The 27,269-nt window shown below is 40.2% G+C and overlaps 1 protein-coding gene across 17 annotated transcripts in view; it reads left to right on the forward strand.

The window, feature by feature from the left end:
* Positions 1–27,269, forward strand: part of foxp1.L (forkhead box P1 L homeolog) — a 612,880-nt gene that overhangs the window by 562,575 nt on the left and 23,036 nt on the right. For 13 of the 17 annotated variants that reach the window (XR_001935410.2, XM_018259171.2, XM_018259176.2 and 10 more), the window contains 5 exons: positions 278–365; positions 8,651–8,734; positions 24,882–24,968; positions 25,535–25,736; positions 25,853–25,929. Coding sequence is in view for 16 of the 17 variants with exons in the window: in XM_018259171.2 (XP_018114660.1) it covers positions 278–365; positions 8,651–8,734; positions 24,882–24,968; positions 25,535–25,736; positions 25,853–25,929 (538 nt within the window). In the remaining variant the exon portion in view is untranslated. The remainder of the gene's footprint in view (positions 1–277; positions 366–8,650; positions 8,735–24,881; positions 24,969–25,534; positions 25,737–25,852; positions 25,930–27,269) is intronic. The other 4 variants (XM_018259183.2, XM_018259184.2, XM_041590886.1 and 1 more) reach the window with 2 other exon arrangements.

Consider the following 27,269-nt stretch of genomic DNA (forward strand, 5'->3'; position numbering starts at 1 on the left):
GACTTGTTGGAATTAGTCAGCCTGCGTAGGGAAGTGCCTCTATTGGCCCTAAAAAGCTTCTGTATATGCACAACGTAGGATGAGTCCACACAGACCTATGTAATTGCCTACTGCTCATGTTTTGCACTGCTCTCCTTTGTTTGTGTTCAGGCCTAACCTTTCCCTTTGACTCAGGATTAAGAGCAGGCAGGCAGCTTCATTTACTGTGGGCAGAATCATTGTTGGAATTGCAGTTCTCCTCAATGTGTTCTCATTAGCTTTCTTTATATCATTGCAGACATCTCAACAACGAGCATGCACTGGATGACAGGAGTACGGCCCAATGTCGGGTTCAGATGCAAGTCGTGCAGCAATTAGAGTTACAGGTAAAACACTCGAGTGCCTTGTAGCGTTACATTTTGCCATTGCCGGTACAACTGGTGCGATATGTGTGTGTGTGCGCCTTATAATACCACGTTTGGATGGACTTATCCTTCATATATATGAAGCTCAACATTTTGTGTGTATCTGGGGGAGATTGGGTCTTTAGAAGAATAAGAACTGCGGAAAATTACTTCCCAGTTATAGTGAGTAGGAACTGTAATTTGTGTGTATAAAAGGTAAACGTATTACTATTAAATGCAGAAATGTATGATTTGGACCCATGTGCCATGAAAACATGTGCTTGATCATCCCTCCTAACATACTAAGCTTAAAAAGTTGGACAATTTAGACCATGCCCTGTTCATCCAAATTCCCACCGACATTCTGGTAAACCCAACTTATTTTTTTGCGGTCTGTTATTTGTAACTGCCCTGCCTAACTTTGGACACTAGGAAGTTATGTTCCATGCTGAATCATTGTCCGCTATGTATGGAACCTTGAGTGGTGGCATTGCATTTTTGACAAACCATCTTGCCATCCCAAATACAAATAGTTTTCAGCATATCCTTATCTCCGGTTTTATAGTAGGCTCACCTCATTATGTTCACACCGCAAAGATCAGAGCATTCATCAATAGTAAACTGTGAAGGAAGCCGAAAAACTGCAGAACTTTGCTGCTACTTTTTATTGCATTGTGCAAGTAGCAGCAAATTTCTGCAGTTGTGTGGCTTCCTTCAGTTTACTATTCATCTTGCCATCCCATCCAATCAAATTGCACCTGCTCATGGTTCTTCTTGGTGCAGATGGGGGAGTGAGTGGGGCCACATTGTATTTACTTCTGCTCAGGTCCACTTATTAGGGAACAGAACTATTTAGCCATCCCGTGTGGGTGATCAGATATCACGGAATACCCACCCTTCCAGTCTTTGAACTGAAGTGTCAGGTCTGCCTGTATAGGGTTACATTTAGGCTTAACAATCAGGTCTGTGGCCCTAACATTTCCAAATTGGCTGATAAGCTATTTAATTTTTTTATTCTGTATTTCTTGACCCTCTCTATATGCAGCATATTTTCTAGGAATGCACCGAATCCACAATTCGGTTCGGGATTCAGCCTTTTTCACCAGGATTCGGATTTGGCTAAATCCTTCTGACCAGCCGAACCAAATCATAATTTGCATATTCAAATTAGGGGCGGGAAGGGAAATCGCGTGACTTTATATCACAAGACAAGAAAGTAAAAAAAAGTTTTCCCCTTCCCATCCCTTATTTGCATATGCAAATCAGGATTCGGCTTGGTATTTGGCCAAATCTTTATTGAAGGATTCGGGAGTTCGGTTGAATCCAAAATAGTGGATTTGGTGCATCTCTAATATTTTCAGAGCATCAAAGATCAACAAATGGTTATAATTAGGGGTGGCAAATGCAACTATGCACACTTTTGCTGCAGTTAATGTTATTACAGGGGGCTTGAGTTAAATATTATTTTTTGAAAGAATAGGCATAAACCTATGTAGAGACAAATGGGCTCCCCTGGCCAACTGGTGAAGATCAGAGTGCCTCATTTAGAGGGTTATTTATCAAAGTCTGAATTTATCTCAACATTTTCTGCTACAAACTCCGATCAAATCTGCACAGGTTTTATACGCTTATTTATTATTAAATTTTCCCAAAAAAACTTGCTTTGCAGGAAAAAAATCAGATTTTCACAAATTTTTCAGACTTTTTCATAGGATTTTCACGTTATTTTCCTAATTTCCACGCGAAAACTTCGGGGTATTGCCCGAATCCCAGTGCACATCCAAAAATCATTGGGGCTTCTCCCATTGACTTATATGCAACCTCGACAGGTCTGAGATGCTGGATTTAAAGATTCTGACTTTTCCATCCTCGACTGCATCAATCACGAAAAATTCGTGATTTTTTTAAAAGTCAGATTTTATTTAAAAAAAAAAAAAAATCACAAATTTTTCGTGATTTATGCATTCGGAGTTTAGTAAATAACCCCCTTAGTGTTTGTTTTCTTGTGCTAAGCAAACTTTCATATGCTGTAATATTCCCATTCTTATACAAGTTGCTATTTGTGAGGCTTTGTCCAGTTCAAGACCAATTTGATATCACCATGGCTGAGCCTTCTCCATGGCACAGGGTGGGTTAATTTTTAGATCTGTTTAAGGTTTATCAACGACGTTTCATTCCAATTTAATTCTGCCGAGTGGCTCGCTGTAAGTGTGCACTGGCATAAGGTGAGAAATTAACCCCATAATTTCATGGCGCCTTGCAAACTCTGATTATGCTCCGCTTTGCATGCACGCATGCCATTGAAATGCCTACTTTGTATGCATGGCACCAGTGTGAAGATATATAGAGGGCCCAGGGCTAAACAGAGAAGATAATTACATTTGGAATTTTACTGAGTTTAAAGTCATTTACAGCTTCAAATAGTCGCAGAGAAATATCTGCAAAAACAGACTGAAACTTTCTGTTGTTGCCATCCCGTGGAAAAAAAAAAAAATCATATATCTTTTTAATTACATAACATTTTAATTCCCCCTCTAACAATTTGTCTTGTGTCATTTGGCTCTGGCTTTTATTGTCACTTCTTCTCCGGGTATACTCTTCATTAACCCAGCGCGGCCTAATTTATTTCCGAGTATCGCGGGGTGACGTGTAAATTATCAAGTCTCGCAGAAACAATTACAGGAGGAAGTTGCTTAGGTGGCGGCATTAATGGGAAACAACCACAGACCAAGTAATTACCCACTTTTATTTAGATTTAGGGTTGATAGCTGAGAACTAAAATAAGGTCTCACTTGAGCATGTGGTTGAGTTTTCTCTTCTTCATTTCTAGAGTCTCAGGCTGCTTGTACTCGATGCTCCAGGCCTGCGACCCAGTGCTGAACAATCCAGAGAGGAGCCACACAGTTAATGCTGAAAATCTATTATTATTATTACGCCCATGAATAGCTTATCACTTCTGCAGACGGTATCTCTGAAGGCTTTTGTGCCTGCCCTGACATCAAGCTACCTTGGTGTGGCTTTTCTGTAGCAACTATTGCTTTCATTACAATTGCCAGGATGAATTATGTTGGTAATTAGGGAGTAACTAGGAAAATTTCAGCTAAACTAAAGCTAAAACTTAAAGGAGAAGGAAAGGCTAAAACTAAGTAAGCTTTATCAGAAAGGTCTATATAAATACACAAGTAAACCCTCAAAGTAATGCTGCTCTGAGTCCTCTGTCAAAAGAAACACAACATTTCTTTCCTTCTATTGTGTACTCATGGGCTTCTGTATCAGACTTCCTGTTTTCAGCTTAAACCTTCAGGGCTAGGGCTTGAGCATGCTCAGTTTGCTCGTCTCCCCCTCTGCTGTAATCTGAGCCCAGAGCTATGAGGGAACAGGGAGAGACTCAGACAGGAAATTGTCACACCAAACTAATATGGCAGCTGCTATCCTAAACAAACAGAGAGAGCTTCTAGAGCTGTTTACTCAGGTATGGTAAAGCATTCTGCAAAATAAATATAGCATTATTGCTTGCACATTTGTGGCTAATCTATTACTCCCTCTGTAGCTTTACCTTTCAAGGAAAACTGTACCTCTGAACATTGTAGGTCTCTATAAAAATATATTGCATTAAACAGCTCATGTGAAACCCTGTTTCACCACTTTCCTAAAATTATGGGATCCGACGGGTCTGTCGGCAGAAAAATGAAACCTTCCCGATCAACATCGTGGGCAGATACCGATTGAGAAGACCCGTCAGAAGCCCCCATACACGGACAGATAAATTGCCAAATTGGTCTAAAGGACCAATATCGGCAGCTTTATCTGCCCATGGCCACCATTAATGGACAAAGTTCTATCTTTTACTCCCATGCTTTTTAGAGGAACATGCCTAGGGGTGCAATGTACATACCTGTGCTGTCGCCTATCCCTAGTCCGAGCTTTTGTCCTCCCACCGGTTGCTGCTTCTTTAGCGCTCCCCAAAGTCATCACACAAGCGCCCGTACTCGCATGCACATGGAAGGGGGACTTTATTGCCTGGGATGCCCACCAGCTTACTTGCCCCGACCTTGTGCATAATGGGGTCTCAAGGTATAACATGTCAAATGTTTACTGGTGTGTATATCTATATATACATATAGGGTTGCATGTTTGTATACTCTTGAGAAAGATCCCTGTGAGGGATCAAAACGTCGAGTTAAATAAAAAGTTTTTCTTTATTTCGCCTGAAAATGCTGTGAGTGGCGCCATTCTTCACCTATATATACATATATATATATATATATATATATATATATATATATATATATATATATATATATATATATATATATATATATAAATATTCACAAAGTACCTGCACACCTTCCTAGTTGTCGAGAGTGGGTGCTTGGTCAATCAAAGTATACAAAGTTAAAAGTGGAACAGCACACCAAATCTTCAATCAAAAAAGGTTTATTTCAACATCACTCAAGTGTCCGTTTCGGCCCACATTAGGGCCTTTATCAAGTTAAATAAAAAGTTTTTCTTTATTTCACCTGAAAATCCTGTGAGTGCCGCCATTCTTCACCTATATATACATATATATATATATATACACAGGTATGGGATCCCTTATCCGGAAACCCTCTATCCAGAAAGTTCAGAATTACAGAAAGACTGTCTCCCATAGACTCCATTATAATCAAATAATCCAAATTTTTTAAAAATGATTTCCTTTTTTTGCTGTAATAATAAAACAGTAGCTTGTACTTGATCCCAACTGAGATATAATTAATCCTTAATCCGTTATCCAGAAAACCCCAGGTTTCCAGCATTCTGGATAACAGGTCCCATACCTGTATTCCAGTTTTGTAAGATTCTTAATTAATAGTCCACTTAATATGATAATTACGAATATCTGTAAGATAAACATTCATTCTGAAGGTATAGTTTCCCTTTAAGTTAGATTTAAAGGAATCTATACTCCCTGTGCCGACCAGCTAATCACCGCCTCCTTTCTACAGTACAGGTCAACGTTGGTTAGCTTCTATGGCAATTAACATCCATTTATTGATCTCGTACTACACAATTAAGGCAAAGCGCAGACAATCACATGATATCACTGTCTATAATAAGCACGGTATGCTTGATAACAGCAAAGCTAATTTACAATTTTAATTCAGGCAGCTCTTTGATCCGCTGCGCCTCGCGTTGCCACGTAACATTAAAGAGCCTATTGTATGTACATTTGCATTCAAACATAAGCCATATGATCGTCTGGCGTGTACTGAGAGCCTTTTAGTCTTGCAATATGGCTCCCAAACAGATTTAAAAAGGCAGAGATGAGTTGTCTAAAAGGATTATCACAGTATTTATACAAATAATGGAAATGGCACACAAAGGAATCACCACGGCTTCTATACACTCATTCTGTAATGGCTGAAGGGAATATGGCCGTCCCCACCCTTATATATTAATAAATACATAAGAAATATTTTGTTCCTAAAGGCATTTTATATTGTTATACAGTAACTTTTCTATTCTTGATCTGTAGAAGCTCACAAGGCAAATGCTCTTCCACAATCCTGACGTACATGACATGCCGAATACTAAGATAGTCATACCTAGGGCAATGAATTAATACATTTGACACCTTGGAGAGATCTATGACACTTGTCACGTTTCGAGGAGCCATAATGAGTGGCTACGGCAGAACAGCAGTCTGTATTTTAGCATGGCCTGGTGTATCCATCTAATCTCGCCAGGTTGGCCTCAGTCATCTGTCTTTCCATAAAACTGGACGTCCATTCTAGGGGGGAAAGAAAATATTCCTGTTAATGAGAAGGTTTCAGCTAATTTCAGCAGGAAGTTATATTGTTATAAGTGCCTACAAGGTCATTGATTTATTTCCTATTGTTATCTATAATGAGATGCTAATAAAATCAATTAGCAGTCCTATACCCCTCAATGAAACAAACTTTTTTTATTCATGTGCAAATAATATAAAATTCCATGCACTTAGGGACGTCGGACGGATAGAGAAGTGTTGTCCAACTGTTTCCATATAGTGGGTCAGTTATTTGCTGTATGACATGTTGGGGAGAGGGGCAGATAAAAATAAAGCCAACCAGTACATCTTCCATGGAGGTTAATGGATCCCTTTAGCAATTTGGGGCCATAAAAATCTATTTAAGGGCCACAACCGGCCACCTGGACGGCCCTGAGGTTGTTATTTGCTATCGAATGACCTCCGTGATCGTTGTGAATTATGTCCATCGGCCTTTGAAAACATTTTTTTATGTAGTGAAATGATCTGCTCTAAGAAATATGAATATGGCCTTAAAGCAGGCCTAATAATATCACTCTCTCCCCATGATTGGACAATAATTCATTAACTGATTAGTCAACCTGGAAGCCAGTGGCGTAACTAGAGTGCACGGGCCCCCCTGCAAAAAACCTTCAGAGGGGCCCCGCGCACTTCCAGTCCCCATCCTCCCGTCCACTTCCTGTCCCACCTCCGCCCCACCGACATCCTGTCCGCCTCCACCCATGCCCCAACTCCACCCACATCCCACCACGACTTGTGTCCCCCTTCCTCGCTGGGGAGGAGGGGGTTTTCTTATTAGCTTTAGAGGAAGCAGACCTCCATATTTACATAAAGACATTGTTCCTATTTTTTTGTATCACTTATATTATTAAGGGACAGATTTATCAAATGTCCAATTTTAATGGTTTTTGAAACTACGATTAAACTCTGTTTCTGTAAAGCCACGAATGCCATGAAAGTTATTAAAAGATCAAAATAGAAAAAACATGAACCAAAAAAAAAAAAACATACTCTACAACTACAAATATCTCTCGAATTTCTAAAAATTAGAATTTCTCTGACAATTACTAGCAAACAAAAAAATCTGAAAACCTATTAAAGTCTGAATAGTGGTCCAGTAGCATAAACGAAGCTCCCCTTGAATTCTAAGGGACTATAACAGCAGTTTTATAGTAGAGTTTTCCTTGGTTTTTAAACTTAATAAATCTTGAATTTTTAGCATTTTAGAGAAATGTAAAAAAAAAATTTGAGAAAAATACGATTTGTGAAAACAATAGAAACCAGAATTTTAGTAAATGGGCACCTAAATACACATTTTTGCATGTTTTTAGTCACACAAATTAACTTTGCAACCCGAATGCTCTTCAAAATAAAATGTACAATACTAACAGACACTGATGTGATGGAAGAAAAAAGGCACCCGTGTTCCATCATTTAGCAGCAATTCCCTGCAGTATTCAGTCCATGTTATAGAGTAGAACACCAATAAAATAGATTCTGAAATCATTATATTTCCATATCGTGATAAGAACAAATACTAATATGATTTAAATTGAAGCTTAAGGTGATTTGATACATTCTGTTTCATCCCGGAGCAAGAATAATTATCAGCCTTTCAGGGAAATTTCACTACGGTAGCGTGTAGCCATATGGATCCAAAAATTACTTCTTGGCTTGGCCAGTGCCATTTGGCAAGCTGACACTTGGCCAGACCGTTCCTAATGTTGGGCATAAAATTCAACCATTTCAAATCATTTGAGAGATTCTCTTTGATAAGAATTCCAACATACAAGTCATTCATCATAAATATATAATATACTATGTATAGAAACAGATGCCAAGGCTGCTTTTTTTAAATTTTACAAAGGTTTCTCTTTTCTTTTTGTGTTGTGCAGATCTAATAACAACCGTTAACTTAAAATATAAATGGGGGTTGGTGATGTCACCAGTTATACAATTGATGCTTAGTGATGTTATATGACCCAGTGAAACTGTGTTATAAGTCTTAATACCCCCCCACTTGAACATTTGAGGATATTTGATTGTGAAGTTCAATGACCAGTAGCATTATACTTATGCCTTAGGATCTTTATATAGGCGTTCTAATATCCTTATCTACAATAGGGGGTACATTATCCCTTATAATACATGAGTGATACTCAGAGTTCCCTGTATAACTCAGCCTGCAGCCTTGTGCCTTTATATGGTCACAGAACAACCCCTCAGTGACTTCTAATATCCTTATCATTTACAGTAGGGGGTACATTATCCCTTATAATACATGAGTGATACTCAGAGTTCCCTGTATAACTCAGCCTGCAGCCTTGTGCCTTTATATGGTCACAGAACCTCTCAGTGACTTCTAATATCCTTATCACTTACAGTAGGGGGTACATTGTCCCATTATCCCTTATAGTACATGAGTGATGAGTCCCCTATTTATATATTTACAGTCTTTTTCTTTCTTTTCCCATAGCTATCAAAAGATAAGGAACGTCTTCAAGCCATGATGACACATTTACATGTGAAGTCCACAGAACCCAAAGCAAGTCCCCAACCGGTAAGTTTTTGTGTTTTTTAATCTACCTGTGGTATATATGGGAGGCCGGTGTCCTATACATGCAGTCACTTTCTAGTGGCTTTAATGATGCTGGGGTTATGTGGTGTATTGAACCTCAAATATATAGATAAAAAAAAATAGATACTTATATCATCCCAGTCCTGTAAAGGGGGGGGGGCAATATTATTTTTAGTGTTACTGTTGGCCCTTTTAGTTTGCCTGCTATTGTTTGTTTTGAAGAGACTTATGTAGGAGGTGGGTAATATTGCCCTTTAAATTGTAACCTTCACTAGCGTACGTCAGTGATTGATTTCCAATATGTTTAGCTATTATTAAGGCAAAATGGGTTATTAAATCCCAAAACTTGGCCGATAGTAATTAAATTGTATGTGATTTGTATCTGCCACACTTTAGATTCCAACCTATATGTTCTTTTTTGCCATTTTCACTTACACTTACGTAGAAGAAAGATATCTTTCAGTAGGAAAATGATCTCCTCTTTTCATTAACATAACAGTGAAGACCTAGAATTACAATAACATTATAGTCTTCTCTAGAGTCACTGATGATGTTCTAGAACTTAGAGGTCTCATTAAAGCTAGGAATAACCCCTCTTATAATCCCCCAACCACCAAAAAATATGATTTTATGGCTTCCTGTCCTCTTTTGAGCGCTGTTGGCTTCATTGTACAACATTGCTGTAGTCCAATCCAAACACGATTGACTAATGGAACCATTGTGTTGAGAGAGTTGGCCAATAGTGTTCTAGAGTAGAGGTCTACAGCCATTTCATGTGTAAAACGGTCATGTTCATAGCCTTCTGTATTTAGACAGATTTTTGTTCTAAATGTAAGGTGCCCCTCAGTAGCATAACGGGATATTACTGGGCCTTATAACAAATTATTTTTCAGGCCTTGGAAATGTCTAGAGGTTGACCTGTTTTACCAAGTTTTATTGAAATTGTATATAAATTAGGGCCTCATGGGGTCTGCTTCCTCGACATTTGCTCTATAGATTAAAAAATTATTTTTTTATAATTTTGCCATTTTTAACATATACCATTATATTTTTGTTCTCCAGCTAAATTTACTTTGAACTTCTGTGTCACTTCAAGCATTGAATTTTCATGCTTATATTTCACATACTAAACAAGCCGCTTCTTCATTATAAAAATGTGCGTGCATATTTTTTGAAGGAAAAAAAAAAAAGAGAATTAAAAGGTTTTGAATTCATACACAGCAGGCTTACTTCTGGACACAAAAAGTCTTCTATTTCTGCCGAGCACTTCTGTAACCATTTATTTAGAGTCCATGCTAAACCTTTGATAGCTATAACATTGTTAAAAATGTACTTAAAGAAGGCTGAGATGTAACTCGACAATGGGCAGCCTCTGTGAGCTTTCCTATTGTCAAATGCAGATTGTTTGGGATCTCATATGTAAATTAATTGTATTACTCTTTGACAGAAATAGAGAGCAAACGAAAAAAATTACATTTGTGCATGGAAAGTGAGTACCTTCACACGCAATATTATCTGCTCTCAAGCCTTTAATGTTTGTAGTTGGGAAAATGGGTGAGCGCTACTTTATTGTCTGGCCACGTCTGTTAGATTTCATTTTATATTCACCATCTGATTAGTTTCAATAACCAAGGACCTGACAAAGCAATAAAAAAAATAATTATACAGCAGAATCGAATTTTCAGTCAAATAAATTATACGATACCTGTGGATTGGGTGCGGGGTATTCTTTACATTTTCTGATCCAAAATTCCCTTCCCCATTCAAGGTTCCAAATTACCGCTAATAAATGAAAGCAATTTTTAAAGAAGTAGGCTAGAAATGCTAAAAATTATGTTTTTGGGGGTCCACAGCTCTTTAGCAGGGAAGGTCTGTGCCTCTAAAGATGCCCCAGTAGCTCCCCATCTCCTTTTCTGCTGATTCCCAGCACATGCTCTGTCACTTATATGAGATTAGGGACTCGGCTTTACTTATAAGTAATTAATTTAAATTCACATTACATGGCAGCTCAAAGCACACTGAGCATGTGCAGTGTCACTGACACACACACGACGGCCTAACAGGATCCAAAATGTTAAGCTCTTTGAAGTCATGGATTGTTACTGTTATAAGGTTGCTGAACCTTTTGGCTAGTTCAATAAGTTCAGAGGATAATGAATGAACCAAAACCAATTTTTGGATTTGGCCGAACCCCAAATCTTTCACAAAGCCAAATCCTGAACTGAATCTGTCTCAGTTCTCAAAGGGGTTCTTCTACCCAGCTCTGAAGACATTATGTTGATTGACAGGCATTTATATAATAGTAATTATTATAGTTCAAAAGCCATTTATTGGTCATTTTTGGTACCACTAGATTCCTCCTACAAAGCTAAAAAGCTGAATAAATATGATCACTTCTTCATAGAAGCAAATTATGAAGGGTAATGCTTTTGTCTAACTTATTCTGGCATACTTTACCTTTCATAATACGCCAAGAGATAATCTCTTTTTCCTTAAATCAGAATCCCTCTATTTTAAAATGTTTTTTTTTTTTTGCTGCCCAGTTTATTAAGCTGGAGTATTTTATGGGTTCTTTTACATAGGTGACCAATGGTGTCTGCAAAATCCAGTGTATATTATAATTAGAAAACTTGTCATCAACATTTTGTATATTGTATTGAAGCATAATTGCATTTCGAGAATGCCCAAACGTCAAACAACTGTCACCCAGGAAAGAAGCAATATCGTTTTTCTAATGGCTGAGCAGTAATTACGTTTTTTTCAGACAGTGCACCAATTCAGACTTGACCTAAAACATTTAAAATAACATTTTCAAATCAAATGCTTGGTTAAATATTCCATTCTGTGTATTTCTTTTCACCCTAAGCAAAAAAGCAATTAAGGATATTTTGAAAACGCCACCGTAACAGAAAAATATGTGATAAACAGAAATATGTTGGAGCAATTAAAAAAAAAAAAAAAGTAGCATAGCACGGCAAGTTAAATTTGCTTTGAAATAAATATGCCTCAATAAAAATAATGAATTAAGTCACGACATATTTATCGAATTTTACGATCAATTTCATTTAGATAAATAGTTTGCACGGGCCAATGGATTATTACCCAGATACATTTATTTTATTTCAAAACATAAAATTTCAATACACAAACCATTTTTAGTATGTGGGAGGGCCACAAAGAAATGTTCAATTAAAACATGATTATACCGAGAGTATGCCATAGAATTCCTTAAGGTGTACTTTCAAATTTCTTATACATTGTATAAAATTAGATTTATTTGAAACTTGTAATCTGGAGCTTTCTGGATAACAGGATCTCATACCTCTGTTTTAGAGCGTATTATAAAAAGCATTAGAGGCTTCATTTTTATTGACATATACACATATTTGGCATTTTTAGGGGGTTATGTATTAAAGGTCGAGTTGTGTTTTCCTGAAAAATTTGAGTTTTTCAAGGGTAGTTTCACAAAAAATTCTAATTTTTCAGGATAAAAAAAACACAAATTTTGAGATTTATTATGCCCTGAAGCTGCTAAAAGCTTGAATCCGAAAAATACTCCAGATAAAACCTGTCGAGGTCATGTAGAAATCAATGGCAGAGGTCCCTTGAACCATTTGAACATGTTTTTTGCCTTCATGATTTTTAGGGTGGTTTTTTAAGCTTATAACTCGATAAATTTGTGGTATTCAAGTTTTCCCTCTTAATTGCATTCATCAGAGTTTTTTACATTTGGGTTTTTATCATAAATAAGCAAACATTCGGGTTGTGAGTTTATTTGAGGTCGAAAAAAAACCTCATAAGCCTCACAAAGTCGACCTTTGATAAATAACCCCCTTAGTATTTCCTCATGCCATGACGTATAAAGGCCAAAATATTTTTTGGGGAGAAAAAATGCATTTTAATTCATGTTAATTGATAAATGGTAGAGAAGATGGCATTGATTTTCAAGTGTATATCTAGAATAGATGGACGGGTCATCTGTTCCACCATATTTCTTGTCTCACTCAAAGTGGGCCATCAAAACAACTGAAATTCTTCCATCTGCATATAGAATCATGTCAAAATAACCCACACCAACGCAATGGGATACCTGGGCTAGGGGGTGTTAATAGTGAAAGAGCCACCGAAATGACTGGATGTGCCATAAACCTCACTGTTCCATACTGTAATAAAAGTTCCGTTTTGAGAGAAAAAAAAAAACTACAGAAACACATGCCAACAATTTTGACTGTTGAGTAAAATGTAATAAAATATTTAAAAAAAAAAAAAAAAAAAAAAAATATATATATATATATAAAGAGATATTTTTATATACTCTGTATTTAGCCGGTGAAAATAATATATGTGAAATAATATATTTCTGGATAACTACAATACCGCTATCTTTAGCGATAGTGATTAAGTGATTAAGGCACAGAATTTCAGTGCAATTAAATCATGAATATCTATCCTGAGCAGACTGGCGCTACAAATAAAAGAAATTGTTGCCCTGGAGCAAGCAGCAGAGCACCATGCTGGCAATTTGGTGACAATATTTTGTTGTGGAGATTGGGAAGAGTTAAAGCCGTCGTTCTTTAGTCACAGATACAAGTGAGCTCTCCTGAGATCTGGCTATTATTCCCATGTAATACATTTAGGAAAGACAAAAAAAAAGATGCAATTATACGTCCTAAAGAGAACACTTAATGGAAATCCATTTTGATTAGGGGTTTACATCACTGCCTGTTTATGAAAATTACTCATGACTCATTCATCATTTTTTGAAGAGAACGTGTCTCTTGAAGAGGGGATGTTGTTGCAATAGGAAAGAAAAGCAAACAGTTGCCCTGAGTGTAGAGTTGCAGCCTGTAGTGTCAATCCTGAAAGGAGTAAGTCATCATGTGTGAATTTTAATGTCAAATAATATATGTCATTTCTACACACACACACACCTCCTGGAGCTGTGGAATAGGACATGCAAAGAGAAAAGATACCCTCTTACTGAGTATGGGTCGTCCTTGTTTTTACCCTTAAATAATCTGTTGTGAAGAGGTAATTCTGTACCTAGAAAAAATCTCTTTATGAATCAGAAAAGCACTTAATCAGGTCATTGGTTCCCGTTTTTTTTTTAAATCAGCATTTATTGTAGGGCACCAGAGGATGATGGGCTAAATCAACCCTTTGGCTGGGAAACACTAGACCAAATACACAGTTTAGACAAGATTTGTAAGAATGTGTTCAAAATTATGTGCGTTTTTGTGAGAAGACAAAATGCACGTATGAGTTGTGTCCCCTGAAATTCAGTTTGGTAGAATTTAAGGACTATACTACTATACTATGGCATTCAAAGAGATCAAATAGTAAAGAAGGTTTAAGAATCAAGACTACCTATGTCTAGATTGAAGGGCAAAATGATGACCGTTCAGACAGGATCCAATTAGTAACGCATAGGTACAAAGATAAACGCCCTTATAACCTTCCTTAAATTTGAATGTTGCCATTCTATTTAAGGTATAGGGTATCCCCAAATAGCTAAAATTCCTTTCTTGTCTCATGAGGTGTAGTATGGAGGGGGAAGTACCTACGTACCCCAATAATAGTGTTGTGCTTTGTTTAGGAACTGTAGGAACCTTCAGCCCCTTTCCAAGAGGAACAGGGATGCCTGATAACTTACATAGTTATTTTAGGTTGAAAAAATAGTGCATCAAGTTCAACCCCTCCAAGTGCATAGATAGATAGAGGCACATACCTACTGATAAAACTATGCATACATACCTATACTAAGCTAATTTAGATCTTGAGATCGACAGAGCCTTGGATTTTATGTTTGTCCAAAAAGACATCCAAGGCATTAATAGAATCTGCCACCACAGTATCACCCAGCAGGGCATTCAACAGGCTATGCTTGTTTCTTTGGTTAATTATCATTATTAGCATTTAAATAGCCCCTAGATATGAAGCAGTCTTTGCCCCAACAGAACCCTGTCGTACACCCACACACTAGAGTCAGTTTCTTCAGGAACCAGTCTGCATATTTTTAGCGTCTGGAGGAAACCAAGTCTGGATTGAGATTCGAAATATTCCATGGCATTATAGGTACACAGAGGCCCAAACAGAGGCTCAAAGAGCCCCCCACCAGTACATTGTGACTGTCTATGGCATCTTATAGGAGCCCCTCTGGCATTTGCCAGAACCAACAGACTGCCAGTCTGGGCCTGGAGGGAATGGACTTCCCGAAGGAAACCCACACAAACTCAGGGATAACATAGAAATCCATGATAAGTGCCCTCATCAGAATCAAACTCAGACTTCCAGCAATGGGAAGACAGTAGTACTAATTGTTGCACCACCATCCTGACCCATACTTTTGCTTTAAGCCTGCCATGACCGTAAATCTCCATCACTGCTGCAGAAGATGAGGATCCATCTATAGCAATTGGCAAGGTCAGCCTTTTGTCAACTTGTCAGTTGGGTCCGTGAATACTTAGAAACGTCCTATGCTCCTACTTCCAGCTTTTTGTTCCTTTTTTTTCTCCCAGATTGCAGTCATGTTTAATTTGGAAACCGGGCTCCTTTGGCAAATTAGCAGTTAGAACAATTTTGTGGGAATATGTATGTGTGTCATTAGTTTTCCTGCAAATTAATAGCGAGGGCAAGGGTCGGGCAGACATTTTCCACTTGACTGCCGCTCCACTGTTGAGATTTGGCACTTTGTTTTGGAACAGCCACAGCTGCACGAAGCCACAGCCTTCCTGCAGGATCTGTCTTTTAATTAGTTTACCTCATAGCTATTATTACAAATATCGCTGCCTCCCTTCTTAAAATAAGATTACGGTTTCTACAGAATATTCCGGTGACATCGTGCACCACTGCTCGCTGACGTTGGGGTCATTCAGATGCAGCGTTTAATCATCAGATCACCTCCGTAAGCATCTCCTAATTAGAGTCCTTACAATACAATTCCAACTGGTAATTAGCCAAGATTGGCTGCTTCCCCTGTATCTTATTACTGGCAGCCCAGCAGTGGGTGTGAATCCGTGTCATTTGTCAAGTCATCCTTTTCTCTCTATTCCTCTTTTTAGATCTGCTATTCTAATCTTATTTCCAAGTTAAAAGCCTGACCGATAATTCTGGTTCTCGCCTTGCGTTTTTCTCTAGCCTCTGACTTTTTTCCTCAACTACACCAGCTTTTGGAAAGCTACACAAAAAAAATAGACAAACAAAACTGGAAAGCTATGGAGCCAATAGTCAGGACCTTGTTCTTGAAGTTTCTGTCTCATATAACAGAATATTATATATTACACATCAGTTAGATAGAATTCCATAATGCTCACAAGTCCCTGACCATTGGAGCTTACAATCCAATTTTCTTGCCACAATAACACATATAGTATCTAGGGCTCTAGTGCTATTAAGCAGCAGAACTCACATTCCTTTCCGGTATTTTCTACTTACGGCACTGCAGAAAAGGCTGAATGTAAATAGCCAGGGGACTATTAGAGCTTTTTAATATGCATCTCTTACAGTGACAAATCACTATCCATAAAAAATTAGCTTTAAATCAAGGATATACATTAAGTTTCCTACAATCCAAATGTGGTCCTACATGGGGTTTTTTTTTTTTTAAACTTCTTTTTATTGATTTTAACAACAATGCATCCACACGAAGAGATACAAATCACAGAAAAAAAAAAAAAAAAAAAAAAAAAGGAAAAAAGAAAAAGAGAAAGGAAAGGTAGAGGAAAAGGAAAGTAAAGTAGAGGAGGGCGGAGGGGGGGGTCAAACGTACAGAGTAATCATACACAATAACACAATGCCAACATTCTAGACCTCAAAAAACATGTGGGCTGTTAGTTGCAGGGTTAAGCACCCAGATCATCCAAATGTCTATGAACTTGTCCATACAGCCTCTAGCAAAATAGGCAGCTTTGTAGCATGGCAGTGCCTTATTAACTAATTCTTTCCAGGTAGCAAGTGTTGGAGGATCAGGCCTGTTCCATTTCAAAATTATCTGTTTACGTGCATAGTACATTAACAATTGAAGCAATATTCTGTCGGAACCCTTGTCAACAAATCCCTTCGTCAAACCCAAGAGCGCCAGTGCTGGGTCCAGAGGTAACTCGAGGACCATTATTTTAGATATAAAGGCGGTTAATTGTGTCCAGTAGGTCACTAGTTTGGGGCAAGCCCATATCATATGTAGCCAAGTCCCCGGGTGGCCACACCCTCGAGTACAATTGGCGTCTCTGGTGGGAGTAATGTGGTGGAGGCGCTCAGGAGTTAAGTAGGAGCGATGTAGGAATTTCACCTGGATCAGCTTGTCTCTGCTGGCAATCAAGGGTTGAGTCAGTAACCGGAGAATTTCCGACCACTTATCGGGATCTAAGTCCACTATGTCTAAAAGCCATTTGTCATAAGTGCGGAGCTGCTGTCTGTCTTGCCATGATTGAATGGTTTGGTAGATAGTGGAGAGCGGTTTGGGTACATCCTGCAGTTGTAGTTTGGTTTCCAATTCGGAAGCTTGGATAAGTGTCAGAGGACCAACGAGTTGCTTTTTTGCTGCATGATGGAGTAGGCAGCTCCGAAAATATGCCGCCTGGGTAACTGGAAACGAGGTTTGCAGTTGGTCTCTACTGAGGAATTGGTCCTGGGGGAACAAATCTTTCACAAATCTCAGGCCGGCTGTTGCCCAAATATGATAGTCGGGGATGTCCAGCATAAGAGGGAGATTCACATTGCGCCATAGTGGAGCATGAGGGGAGTACACAGTCAGGCCCTTGGGGGTGAAAATAGATTGTGTGACTTTCCAGGCTGTGATAGTGGTGATCATGGACCTGGTGACCATTGGGTGTGCCTCCCTTCCCCTGTATACCAAGAGCCGCAGGGCCTCCCTTGACCCCAAAACGGCAGCTTCCAGGGTCACTGCCGAGTTCGAGCAGTCTGACTCAAACCACCATCTACTTGTCACCAGAATTGCCGCCAAGTAATAGTGGTATAGGTTGGGCAATGCCAGGCCACCTGCCTGAGTTGAGCGTTGTAAAGTGGAGAAGCTTATCCTCGGGTTTTTGTTGTCCCAAATGAAAGAGCGGAGTTGTGAGTCCACATGAGAAAAAAAACATTTAGGCAAGCAGATCGGTGTATTTCTGAAAACATACAAAAATTTAGGGAGAAATTTCATTTTGACCAGGTTGAGTCTGCCATACAGCGAAAGAGGAAGCGAAGCCCAAAGTGAAAATTTAGTTTTCATGTCAGTGAGGATGGGGTCAATATTGAGTTTCCTATACTGAGTGACATCTCGTGTAACCTGGATCCCAAGATATGTGAATTTGTCCACCCATTGGAGTGGGGAGTCGGGGGGTAGGTGGTTTTTGGCCTCAACATCTATCGCGAATAGGGTGGATTTTCCCCAGTTCACTTTCAAGCCCGAGAACTTACCGTTCTCATCAATAACACTAAGGAGATTGGTCAAGGAGCGGTTGGGGCTGTCTAGGAATAGAAGTAAATCGTCTGCGTAAAGGGCAATTTTTTCCACTAGGTTACCCCTAATTAAACCGCCAATGTCCGGCTTATTTCTGATTATCTCGGCCAAGGGTTCCATAGCTAGGCAAAACAGGAAGGGTGAAAGCGGGCAGCCTTGCCTGGTGCCCCTCTGTAGTGCAAAGGTGGGGGATAGCATATTATTCGCTCTAATTTGGGCCGTGGGAGAATTATACAGTGCCTGAAGCCAGCAGAGGTACCGGGGACCAAAGCCGAAGCGCTTTAGGGTCTGCCAGAGGAAGGGCCATTCGACCGAGTCGAAGGCCTTCTCCGCATCCAGAGCCGCTATCGCCCGAGTACCCATGTTATCATGTTGCAGTTGGAGGTGAGTAAAGAGCCTCCTGATGTTCACATCAGTAGCTCTAGTGGGTATGAACCCAGTCTGATCAGAGTGTACTAGATCTTTCATAAAAGGCTTGAGCCTGTTCGCCAGGATCTTAGCTAGCAATTTGGCGTCAAAATTTATAAGGGATATCGGGCGATAAGCGGAGCACTGAAGTGCGTCCTTCCCTTTTTTGGGTATTAAGGATATGAAGGCCTGCGACATGGACAGAGGTGTGGTACCCCTGCTGGCTATTTCGTTCATTAGACCAGTTAGGTGGGGTCCCAGCAATTGTAAGTGGTGTTTGTAGAACTCGGCTGGGAGCCCGTCTGGGCCCGGGGCCTTGCCTGTGGGGGAAGCTTTCACTGCCTCTTCCACCTCCTCAAGTGTTATGGGCGCTTCCAAGAGTATCTGGCTGTTGTCAGAGAGGTATGGCAGCTGAGCGGCTCCCAAATATGTGAGAATGTCCTCATCAGTTTGCACTGATTTGGCAGAATATAAATCCTGGTAAAACTGTTTGAAGGCATCTAAGACACGGCGGGGGTGCGTGACCAGGGTGTCAGTGGCATCTCTGATAAGGGGGATCGTGGCCGTGGGTCTGTCTTCCCTGGCTAACATTGCTAGGAGTTTCCCCGCCTTGTCCCCAGACTCAAAAATCGTGTATTGCTGTCTGAGTATGTGTGCCTGTGCACGTTCTATGGAGGCTAATGAAAGGAGACGGGCTGCCTGGAGCCACTCATTCCTCATCTCGTCCGTGGGGTCCCCTAGGTAAGCCTGTTCTTTTTCGGCGGTCTCTGCCTCTAGTGAATCAATCTTTTGAGCAAGAGATTGTTTGGCCTTGCTAATCCCCGAAATATAGGCTCCCCGTGTTGTGGCCTTGAAGGCATCCCATACAGTGAAAAGATCTGCTGTGTGGGGGTTTATTTGCCAGTAGTGAGAGACTGCGGGGTGTACTATGGCTTCCACTGTTGTGTGTCCCACCCAGTGAGGGGGAAGCCTCCATATCCTATCGGGCGGATCAGGGTGCAATCTAAGTGTTAGCGTAAGCGGGGCATGGTCCGATATGCCTCTCGGCAGGTATTCTATCTCTTGTATGAGCGGCAAGGACTCAGGTAGGGCAAAGACCAAATCAATGCGGGAGTGGGTTTTATGAGAGGCCGAGTAACATGAAAACTCTCTTTTTAGGGGGTGTTTCCACCTCCAAAGCTCCGTGAGGCTGTTAGTGCAGGCCCAGGTGCCCAAGGGAAGCTTGCTATAGTGAGTACCCGTCAGTGTATCGGTTGCCGGTTGCAGCACCGCATTGAAGTCCCCAAAGAGCAGAGTTGGAGCAGGGGTGAAACTCGCTAAGGAAGTAGTGATTAGTGTCAGTAGCTGGTCATCAGCTGCAGGGGGAAGATAAATGGAGGCTAACGTAAGGAGGAGCCCATTAATCTGTGCTTGCACTATGACATAGCGTCCGTTGGGGTCCTGTTTGACTTGCCTTACCTGGAAGTTAAGTTTTTTGTGCACTAGGATAGCCACCCCCCTTGAGTAGGACGAGTATGTGGACTGAAAGGTTCTGCCTACCCATGCCCGTTTTAGTGCCAAAATTTTCTGCCCAGTTAAGTGGGTCTCCTGCAAGAGGAGTACGTCAGGTTTATACCTCTTGACAAAATCAAAAACAAGGGTACGTTTCAATTTGTCACCTAACCCCCTAACGTTCCAGCTAATGATCCGTAGGTCCGCCATGTGTGTGATGAATATATGGTTGGAGCCGCACAGTGCCATTCCCCTGCCTGGAGTTCGGTCCCCCCCTCAAGAGAGCATAGAAAGAAGAGAATTGAAAAAGAAAGGGAAAAGAGTAGAAGAAGAAACATGTAGTGACAGTGATAGACATTTCAAAGCACATAAAATATTACAGGTACACGTATCGAAACAGTCGAGATTATCCCGTGTCCTGTGAGTCCCAATGTTCTTGGCTGCTACCAAGAATCCCCCACCCTGACCCTTCTGGAACACGAAGAGTCCCGATACCCTAAACTGACTGCCTAAGCGGGAGGCACCCCGTAACTATCTGGAAAGGTAGTTCGTAACTTAATAACAGTGAACGGCTAGAGCCAAATAAGCAATTTTACCCTTCTGGAAAGAAGTGTCGTAGGCGCTTGGATTGCCTGGCGAGGGCCGCCCAGGCCGATGCCTGCATCCAGGGACTTTGCCGTGCCCCACCATGATAACTGTCTCAGCGCTTGTCAAGCCACAGCCCCACTTCTTCAGGGTCTGTGAAAAATCGGACCTGCTGGCCATCAACGACCCGGAGCCTGCTAGGGTACAGCATACCGTATTTGATGCCTTTGTCACGGAGCCGCTTCTTGACATCCTGGAACGTGCGGCGTTGCCGTTGGACTTCTGCAGAGAAGTCGGGATAAAATTGTAGAGTAGCGTTGAGGTATTTAACTTCCCCTTTCTTCCGCGCTGCCAGCAGGATGGCGTCTCTGTCGCGGTAATTCAGTAGACGGAGGATGAAAGGCCTAGGTGGAGCCCCTGGAACTTGCCTCGTTGGGATCCTATGGGCCCGTTCCACCGTGTAGGCCGTAGACAGGGCAAGCGGTGCCAGGAGGTCTTTAATCAGTTGTTCAATAAAGTCAGCCGGGCTTAGGCCTTCGGAGCCTTCTGGCAGGCCTATGATGCGCACGTTGTTGCGACGCGTTCTGTTTTCAGCGTCCTCTGCTCTCTGCGATAAAAGCTTGACTTGGCGCTGCAGCTCCGCTATAGCCGGCTGTTGTTGGCGCAGCGTGTCCTCCGCCTCGCTGATGCGATGTTCCGTCTCCGTCACCCGGCCGCGAATTTTCGCCAAGTCGGCCCGGAACAGAGCGATCTCCGTTTGGATCTCAACACGCAGATCATCCATCTTGGCCGATATCGCTGTCTGGGACTCTTTAATGGCCCCCAGCAGCATGCTGGATTCAGGGGAGATATCGGCCGGCCGTTCCGGGTCAGTGCCGGAGGGATCAGACATACCTGTGCGCGTGTCTGTGCTGGTGCAGGCCGCGGGCCTCGACAAGATGGCGTCGCCCTCGCCCCGGCGGTGTTGTTTAGGGGCAGTATGGAGGGACCTTGAGCGTCGGTTGCGGCTGCGGGCACTCATATGACTGTCCTGATAGTATCCCCCAGGGTCTGGAGGGTGAGATGCAGCTCTAGGATGTGGCAGGGTATGCAATCAGGATGGGTTCCACACAGAGCTCTAGCCGAACACGTCTTCCCGCTCGCCCTACATAGCCACGCCCCTCCTACATGGGGTTTTTAGTCTGGCCATCTCTCTCATCGTATTTTCATATAATCTTATATTAGAACCACTGCGTTATTTGTTGGACAATCCTAGGATGTTCTTTTTGGGTCATGCAAACTGACTGACTCCATGGGGTTTCTATGGTCTCTCTATACATGGTTTATAGTAGCATTACACTATTTTATAATTTTATAATCTGCACACTACATTTAGGGGCAGATTTTTCAAGGGTCCATTTTCGAGTATTTTTAGTGTACTTCGACTATCGAATAGTCCAAAATTCGATTTGAATTGAAAAAAATTAGACAATTCAAATATTGAAATTTATAATCTACAGTCTCTTTTTAAAACTTTGACCATTTGCCTTCTAAAACCTGCCGAATTGCTGTTTTAGCCTATGTGAGACCTCCTAAAACCTATTTTGGTCATTTGGTGGACTTTGAAAAATCTACGTTTTTTTGGGGCAAATCCTTCAATTCGAATTTGATCACATGCGGTAAAACTTAGATTCGAGCGATTCAAATACAGCCTATTCAAGTTAAAAACATAATTTTTTTTTAATAAAGCTAGATATTTTTTTTATTCGAATTTCGAGTTGATGGGAGTTTAAAAAACTCCCATCACCTCGAAATTCGACCACTGATAAATCTGGCCATATTGTGGGGTCCTGCAATCTGACTGTGGTCCACCATGGAACTTTTGAGGCCCAACTCTGGCCAGATATTGTACCTTTTAATATCTTTTTGTATCCCAGACAATGACAAAATAAATAAAACGTTACCCATAAATTGTTTGCTGTAAAAGGGATTTTCACTGTGGTCCTGTATTCAAACTTTATGGCCCCACTTTGCCCAGATCTCTCTTTTTTATGTCTTATTATCTCATTACACTCTTTATATAATCAAGCTACTTCATTATTTGTTGGATCAAGGAGGTTTATACAGTATAGTGTCTTGCGGACCGGCTGTGGGATTTTTATGGGCCCCACTGTGGCCATATCTCTTTATACATATCTTATTATGACTTCCACTTTTTTTAAATAAATTAATATAATCAGCCCAGTAGATTGAAAACATTACAACTACTATGTACTACTACTACATGTACTACTAATAAATATATTGTGCTGATGTACTGTATGTCCTATTTTTAAGAGAATCTGGCCACACCTTTTAATTCTTCGTTGTATCTCACAGCTTTTCAAAATTAGCAAGTAAATGATAAGGGGGTTATTTACTAAACTTCCAATGCGAAAATCACAAAAAAATTGTGATTTTTTTTTTTTTTTTTTTTTTATAAATTCTGATTTTATTGAACCCTGAGGATGGAAAAGTTTGAATCTGAAAATCTGGCATCATAGACCTGTCGAGGTTGCATATAAGTCAATGGCAGAAGTCTGAACGATTTTTTGATGTGTGCAAAGTTTCATGCAATACCCCGAAGTTTTCGGGTAAAAAAAAACAGAGAAAATCGGATGGAAAATCTGAAAAAAACTCAAAATCTGATAAACTATTTGAAAAAAACGTGAAAATCTAATTTTTTTCTGGCATAGCAAATTTTTGGGAATAAAATAATAAATAAGTGAAAAAAAAACCTGAGCAGATTTGATCAGCGTTTGTAGCAGAAAATATTGAGATAAATCCAGACTTTGATAAATAACCCCCTAAATGTTATTTGACATTCAACATTCACAGTTGAGTCCGTGGCTTTTGGCAATATTTTATTTTAAGGTTGAAGGAGTCATTGTACTTTTCCTTTATGCTTAAGAAGGAAAAGAAAATCACATTTTAGCACTTGTGTATTTTTTTTTTTTTGCGAAACTAAAACTGAACATCTGTGTCCCATTTAACAGGAGAAAAGAAAACACAGAAAATTATTTAATAGACTATTAAAATACAGCATTACTTATATCTGTACTATTGGGTTATCATTAAATCACAACAGTGACTGACTGGTAATACGAGCAGAGGAAACCCCACGAGGTCACGTTGTACGAAAAGAACCACAATTCTGATTTCTCTCCTTATAACACGTTTTCTGTGTATTTCTTTACCTTTTATACGAACCAGTCTTTGATAGAATTCCAACAAGGTTGTGAACCCCCATTTTTGGATAGTTCTGTAGAAAAGGAGTAGCTTAATTGCCCTTTTGGGGAGTTCGTGTTTCTAAGTCAGTTTCATGTCCTCGGTGGAACTAATGTTTAAATCATGTTCTGATAAGGTCCCCGTTTTTAAAAAAAAAAATAAAAAATTCAAATCAATTAATGAAATACTGGAATTTATATGATTAATACCATATACCTTTCTGTAACATGACCTAATATTTTGGCTCACGCTTATAGACTTCCAAAGTTAGGCTGGCAAATTATATTTAATGGCAAATAACATGGTTATGCTCTTTTTTTTTTAGCAGAGTTTCTCAACATATAACTAATTTATTGTAAAAAGAAATAAAAACCGTGACACAGTAATAAGGCTGAATGATTGCATTATTTAACGGCGCGGTATAAAGTGTTTGATTTATAGATTCTGGATATTTTTCAAAAAAGTAGGTTGGGGTGGGAAAAAAAAATGAAATGAACATTGTTGAATTAATAACGGAGCTCTGCTTAATGTAAGGACGTGAGCGTGAGTTCATAGGCGCCTATCTAGGATAATATCTTTAATATCAGTGGATTTGCATTCTTTGGGAGCCGGGGGTTAGGGTTTGCAGACGTTGCGTTTACGCGTCGAGGCGATAAATGGAGTTGACATTGTATTTAATCAACAAACGAGTGTGTTTAGTTAATTGGGGAATTGGTTAGATCCATTGTAGGGGTTTATTTTACAAAGTGGCAGGTTGTTTAAATACTCCCCAAAGCGAACCTTATGTAGTCATGTTCCACATTTGCCAGCCAACGTGATTTATTGATGAGCTGAAATGAGCATGGCTCTTTTAAAGTTCAATATTCCCTGTTTGTGAGTATAAGCCAGTATGAACAGCAATGTATAAGTACACAGAACGTTCAAAAACACGTTTTCTTCCAGCAGTTGTGCACTACATTTGGGAGGGAGAATGGATGGATCTGTAATAGCCAACAGCTGGAGGAAGGATTCACTGGCATACTTAAAGGGGTACTATCATTATTATTATCCTTTATTCATATAGGGCAGACATATTATGCAGCATTTAACACTCCCCCCCCCCCCCACTGCCCCAATGGAGCTTATAGTCTAAGGTCCCCATCACAATCACACACACTAGGGATTTATCGGGGCCAATTAACATGTCTGTATTTGTTATCATCCCATAGTTTCCCTTTTGGAAAATATTTCCATTTCTGTGCATGTGCGTTATTGTCTCAATCACTTGTGAGCTGTGCATCCTAAAGGGATGTAAATAAAGGTGTGGGATAGACTCTGTGATTCCTTGTTATAGAGAGAGCTAGATTTATGGCCATTACGCATTGTCCAACTGCCGCTTATTGAGAGGGAGGAAGGAGGCACAGCCATATTGATTCTCTTCCCCACTTTATATAAATTAACTTTTTCCCAACCCTTCTTGACTTGACTTAGCATTACATTTGTGGTTAGGCTAATATACAGACTGTATTTTTTTTTTTATGATTGTATCCCTTTAGAATAAGCAAGTTTAGTGTCCATGCACTGAGCCCTATCCTTTTGTGATGTTTTCTCCACAGCTGAACCTAGTATCGAGTGCCACCCTTTCCAAGACGGCATCAGAAGCGTCTCCACAAAGCTTACCTCATACTCCCACCACCCCAACTGCACCACTCACTCCCATAACCCAAGGACCTTCTGTCATCACTACCACCAGCATCCACAACGTGGGACCCATACGGAGGCGGTACTCTGACAAATACAATGTGCCCATCTCTTCCGGTGAGTTGATCTTTTCTCAGGGTGTTTTGAGAGATATGAAGAAATTTGTCGTTGTATGACAATATTATCCTTCCATTCACATGGAATAATCTCTGTTGATTTTCTGTCGTTGCCAGACTTTGCACAGAATCAAGAGTTTTACAAAAATGCTGAGGTTAGACCACCCTTTACGTACGCATCTTTAATTAGGCAGGTAAGTGAGCAAACGTTTTCCTTCTGTAAGTGCTAATAGTACTTCTAGTGTTGAATGTCTTCAGTTCCACACCCTTTATGTGTCACTTTGTAAGATTTAGGGCAGAGACAGACAAGAAGATTCGGGGAGATTGTCGCCCCGCGACAAATCGCCTCTTCTTCAGACGACTAATCTCCCAGAACTGCCACCCCGCCTAGAATCTAAATTCTAAACTCGGACTGCTTCGTTCTCCAAAGTTGCCTCACGAGGAAACTTCATGCGACTTCGGAAAACGAAGTGCCATCCCGCAGGAGATTTAGATTCTAGTCGGTGGGGAGGCAGTTCGGGGAGATCAGTCGCCTGAAGAAGAGGCGATTTGTCAACGGGTGACTAATCTCCCCAAATCTTCTCATCTGTCTCTGCCCTTAATAGTATGATGATTATCAAAACATTATTTCCAAAATGGAGGAGTGGGACGGACAAAACAAGTTCTTCACATGTTGTCCCCCCAGTTGGCTTGGGGATAGGGCTGGGTTAAAAATTTCATTTATTATGTACCGTGTTGACCAGTTCATGGTGGATCAGCAGAAGAAGAAGTGATGAGGCATTTGTCCGACCATTCAACCCATGTTGGAGAGCTTGTCGGTCGGCCAACGTATAACTGTCCTCTCCACTGGGCTGCTGGCAATTGCAGTTTAACAGCATCTGTAGAGCTGCCGGTTGCCATCTGTGGTCCGAAGGTTCTATAAGATACAATAACTATGGTACAATAGTTTATTGGAGAAAAGAGGATTAATTGCAAACTTTCTTAACGTTGGGCTTTCAACATGAATAAAATTATTATAAAACATTTTTTTTTACATTTCCCACACAATTCCACCCACAAATTTCAAATATATATACACAAGTCGGGTAGAACTAGGAAATCCTGCTGCCTATATTAATATTTTAACTGCTGCCATCACTTAAAGACACAATTAATATATAGCTTTTCCTATTCGTCTTGGCAGTGGTTTTATCCGTAACCTGATTGTGCACGGAGAAATAAATCCATTATGTTGTTTCACTGTTTATTCTTCCCCGCTAGTAAATGCCGAATCATTTCCCTGTGTATAAATATTGTGCTTGCCTATTTATCAAAATGATTTTTCGATGCGTTTGGTGTTTATGCAAGCACAAAACCTTTTGCCATAAGAAGTCTGAGAACAGCAATATATAGCATAATTGCTTTTGATTAAGTATTACAATACGATGTGATTATTACGAAATTCATTTCACACAACAGTGAAAATCAGGCTGTTTAAAGATGGCAAGTCAATTATCACAAACTACAGTAATCTCTGATCCCTAGAATTAATCTG

Source organism: Xenopus laevis, chromosome 4L, assembly GCF_017654675.1.
Source record: "Xenopus laevis strain J_2021 chromosome 4L, Xenopus_laevis_v10.1, whole genome shotgun sequence".
NCBI lineage: Eukaryota > Metazoa > Chordata > Amphibia > Anura > Pipidae > Xenopus > Xenopus laevis.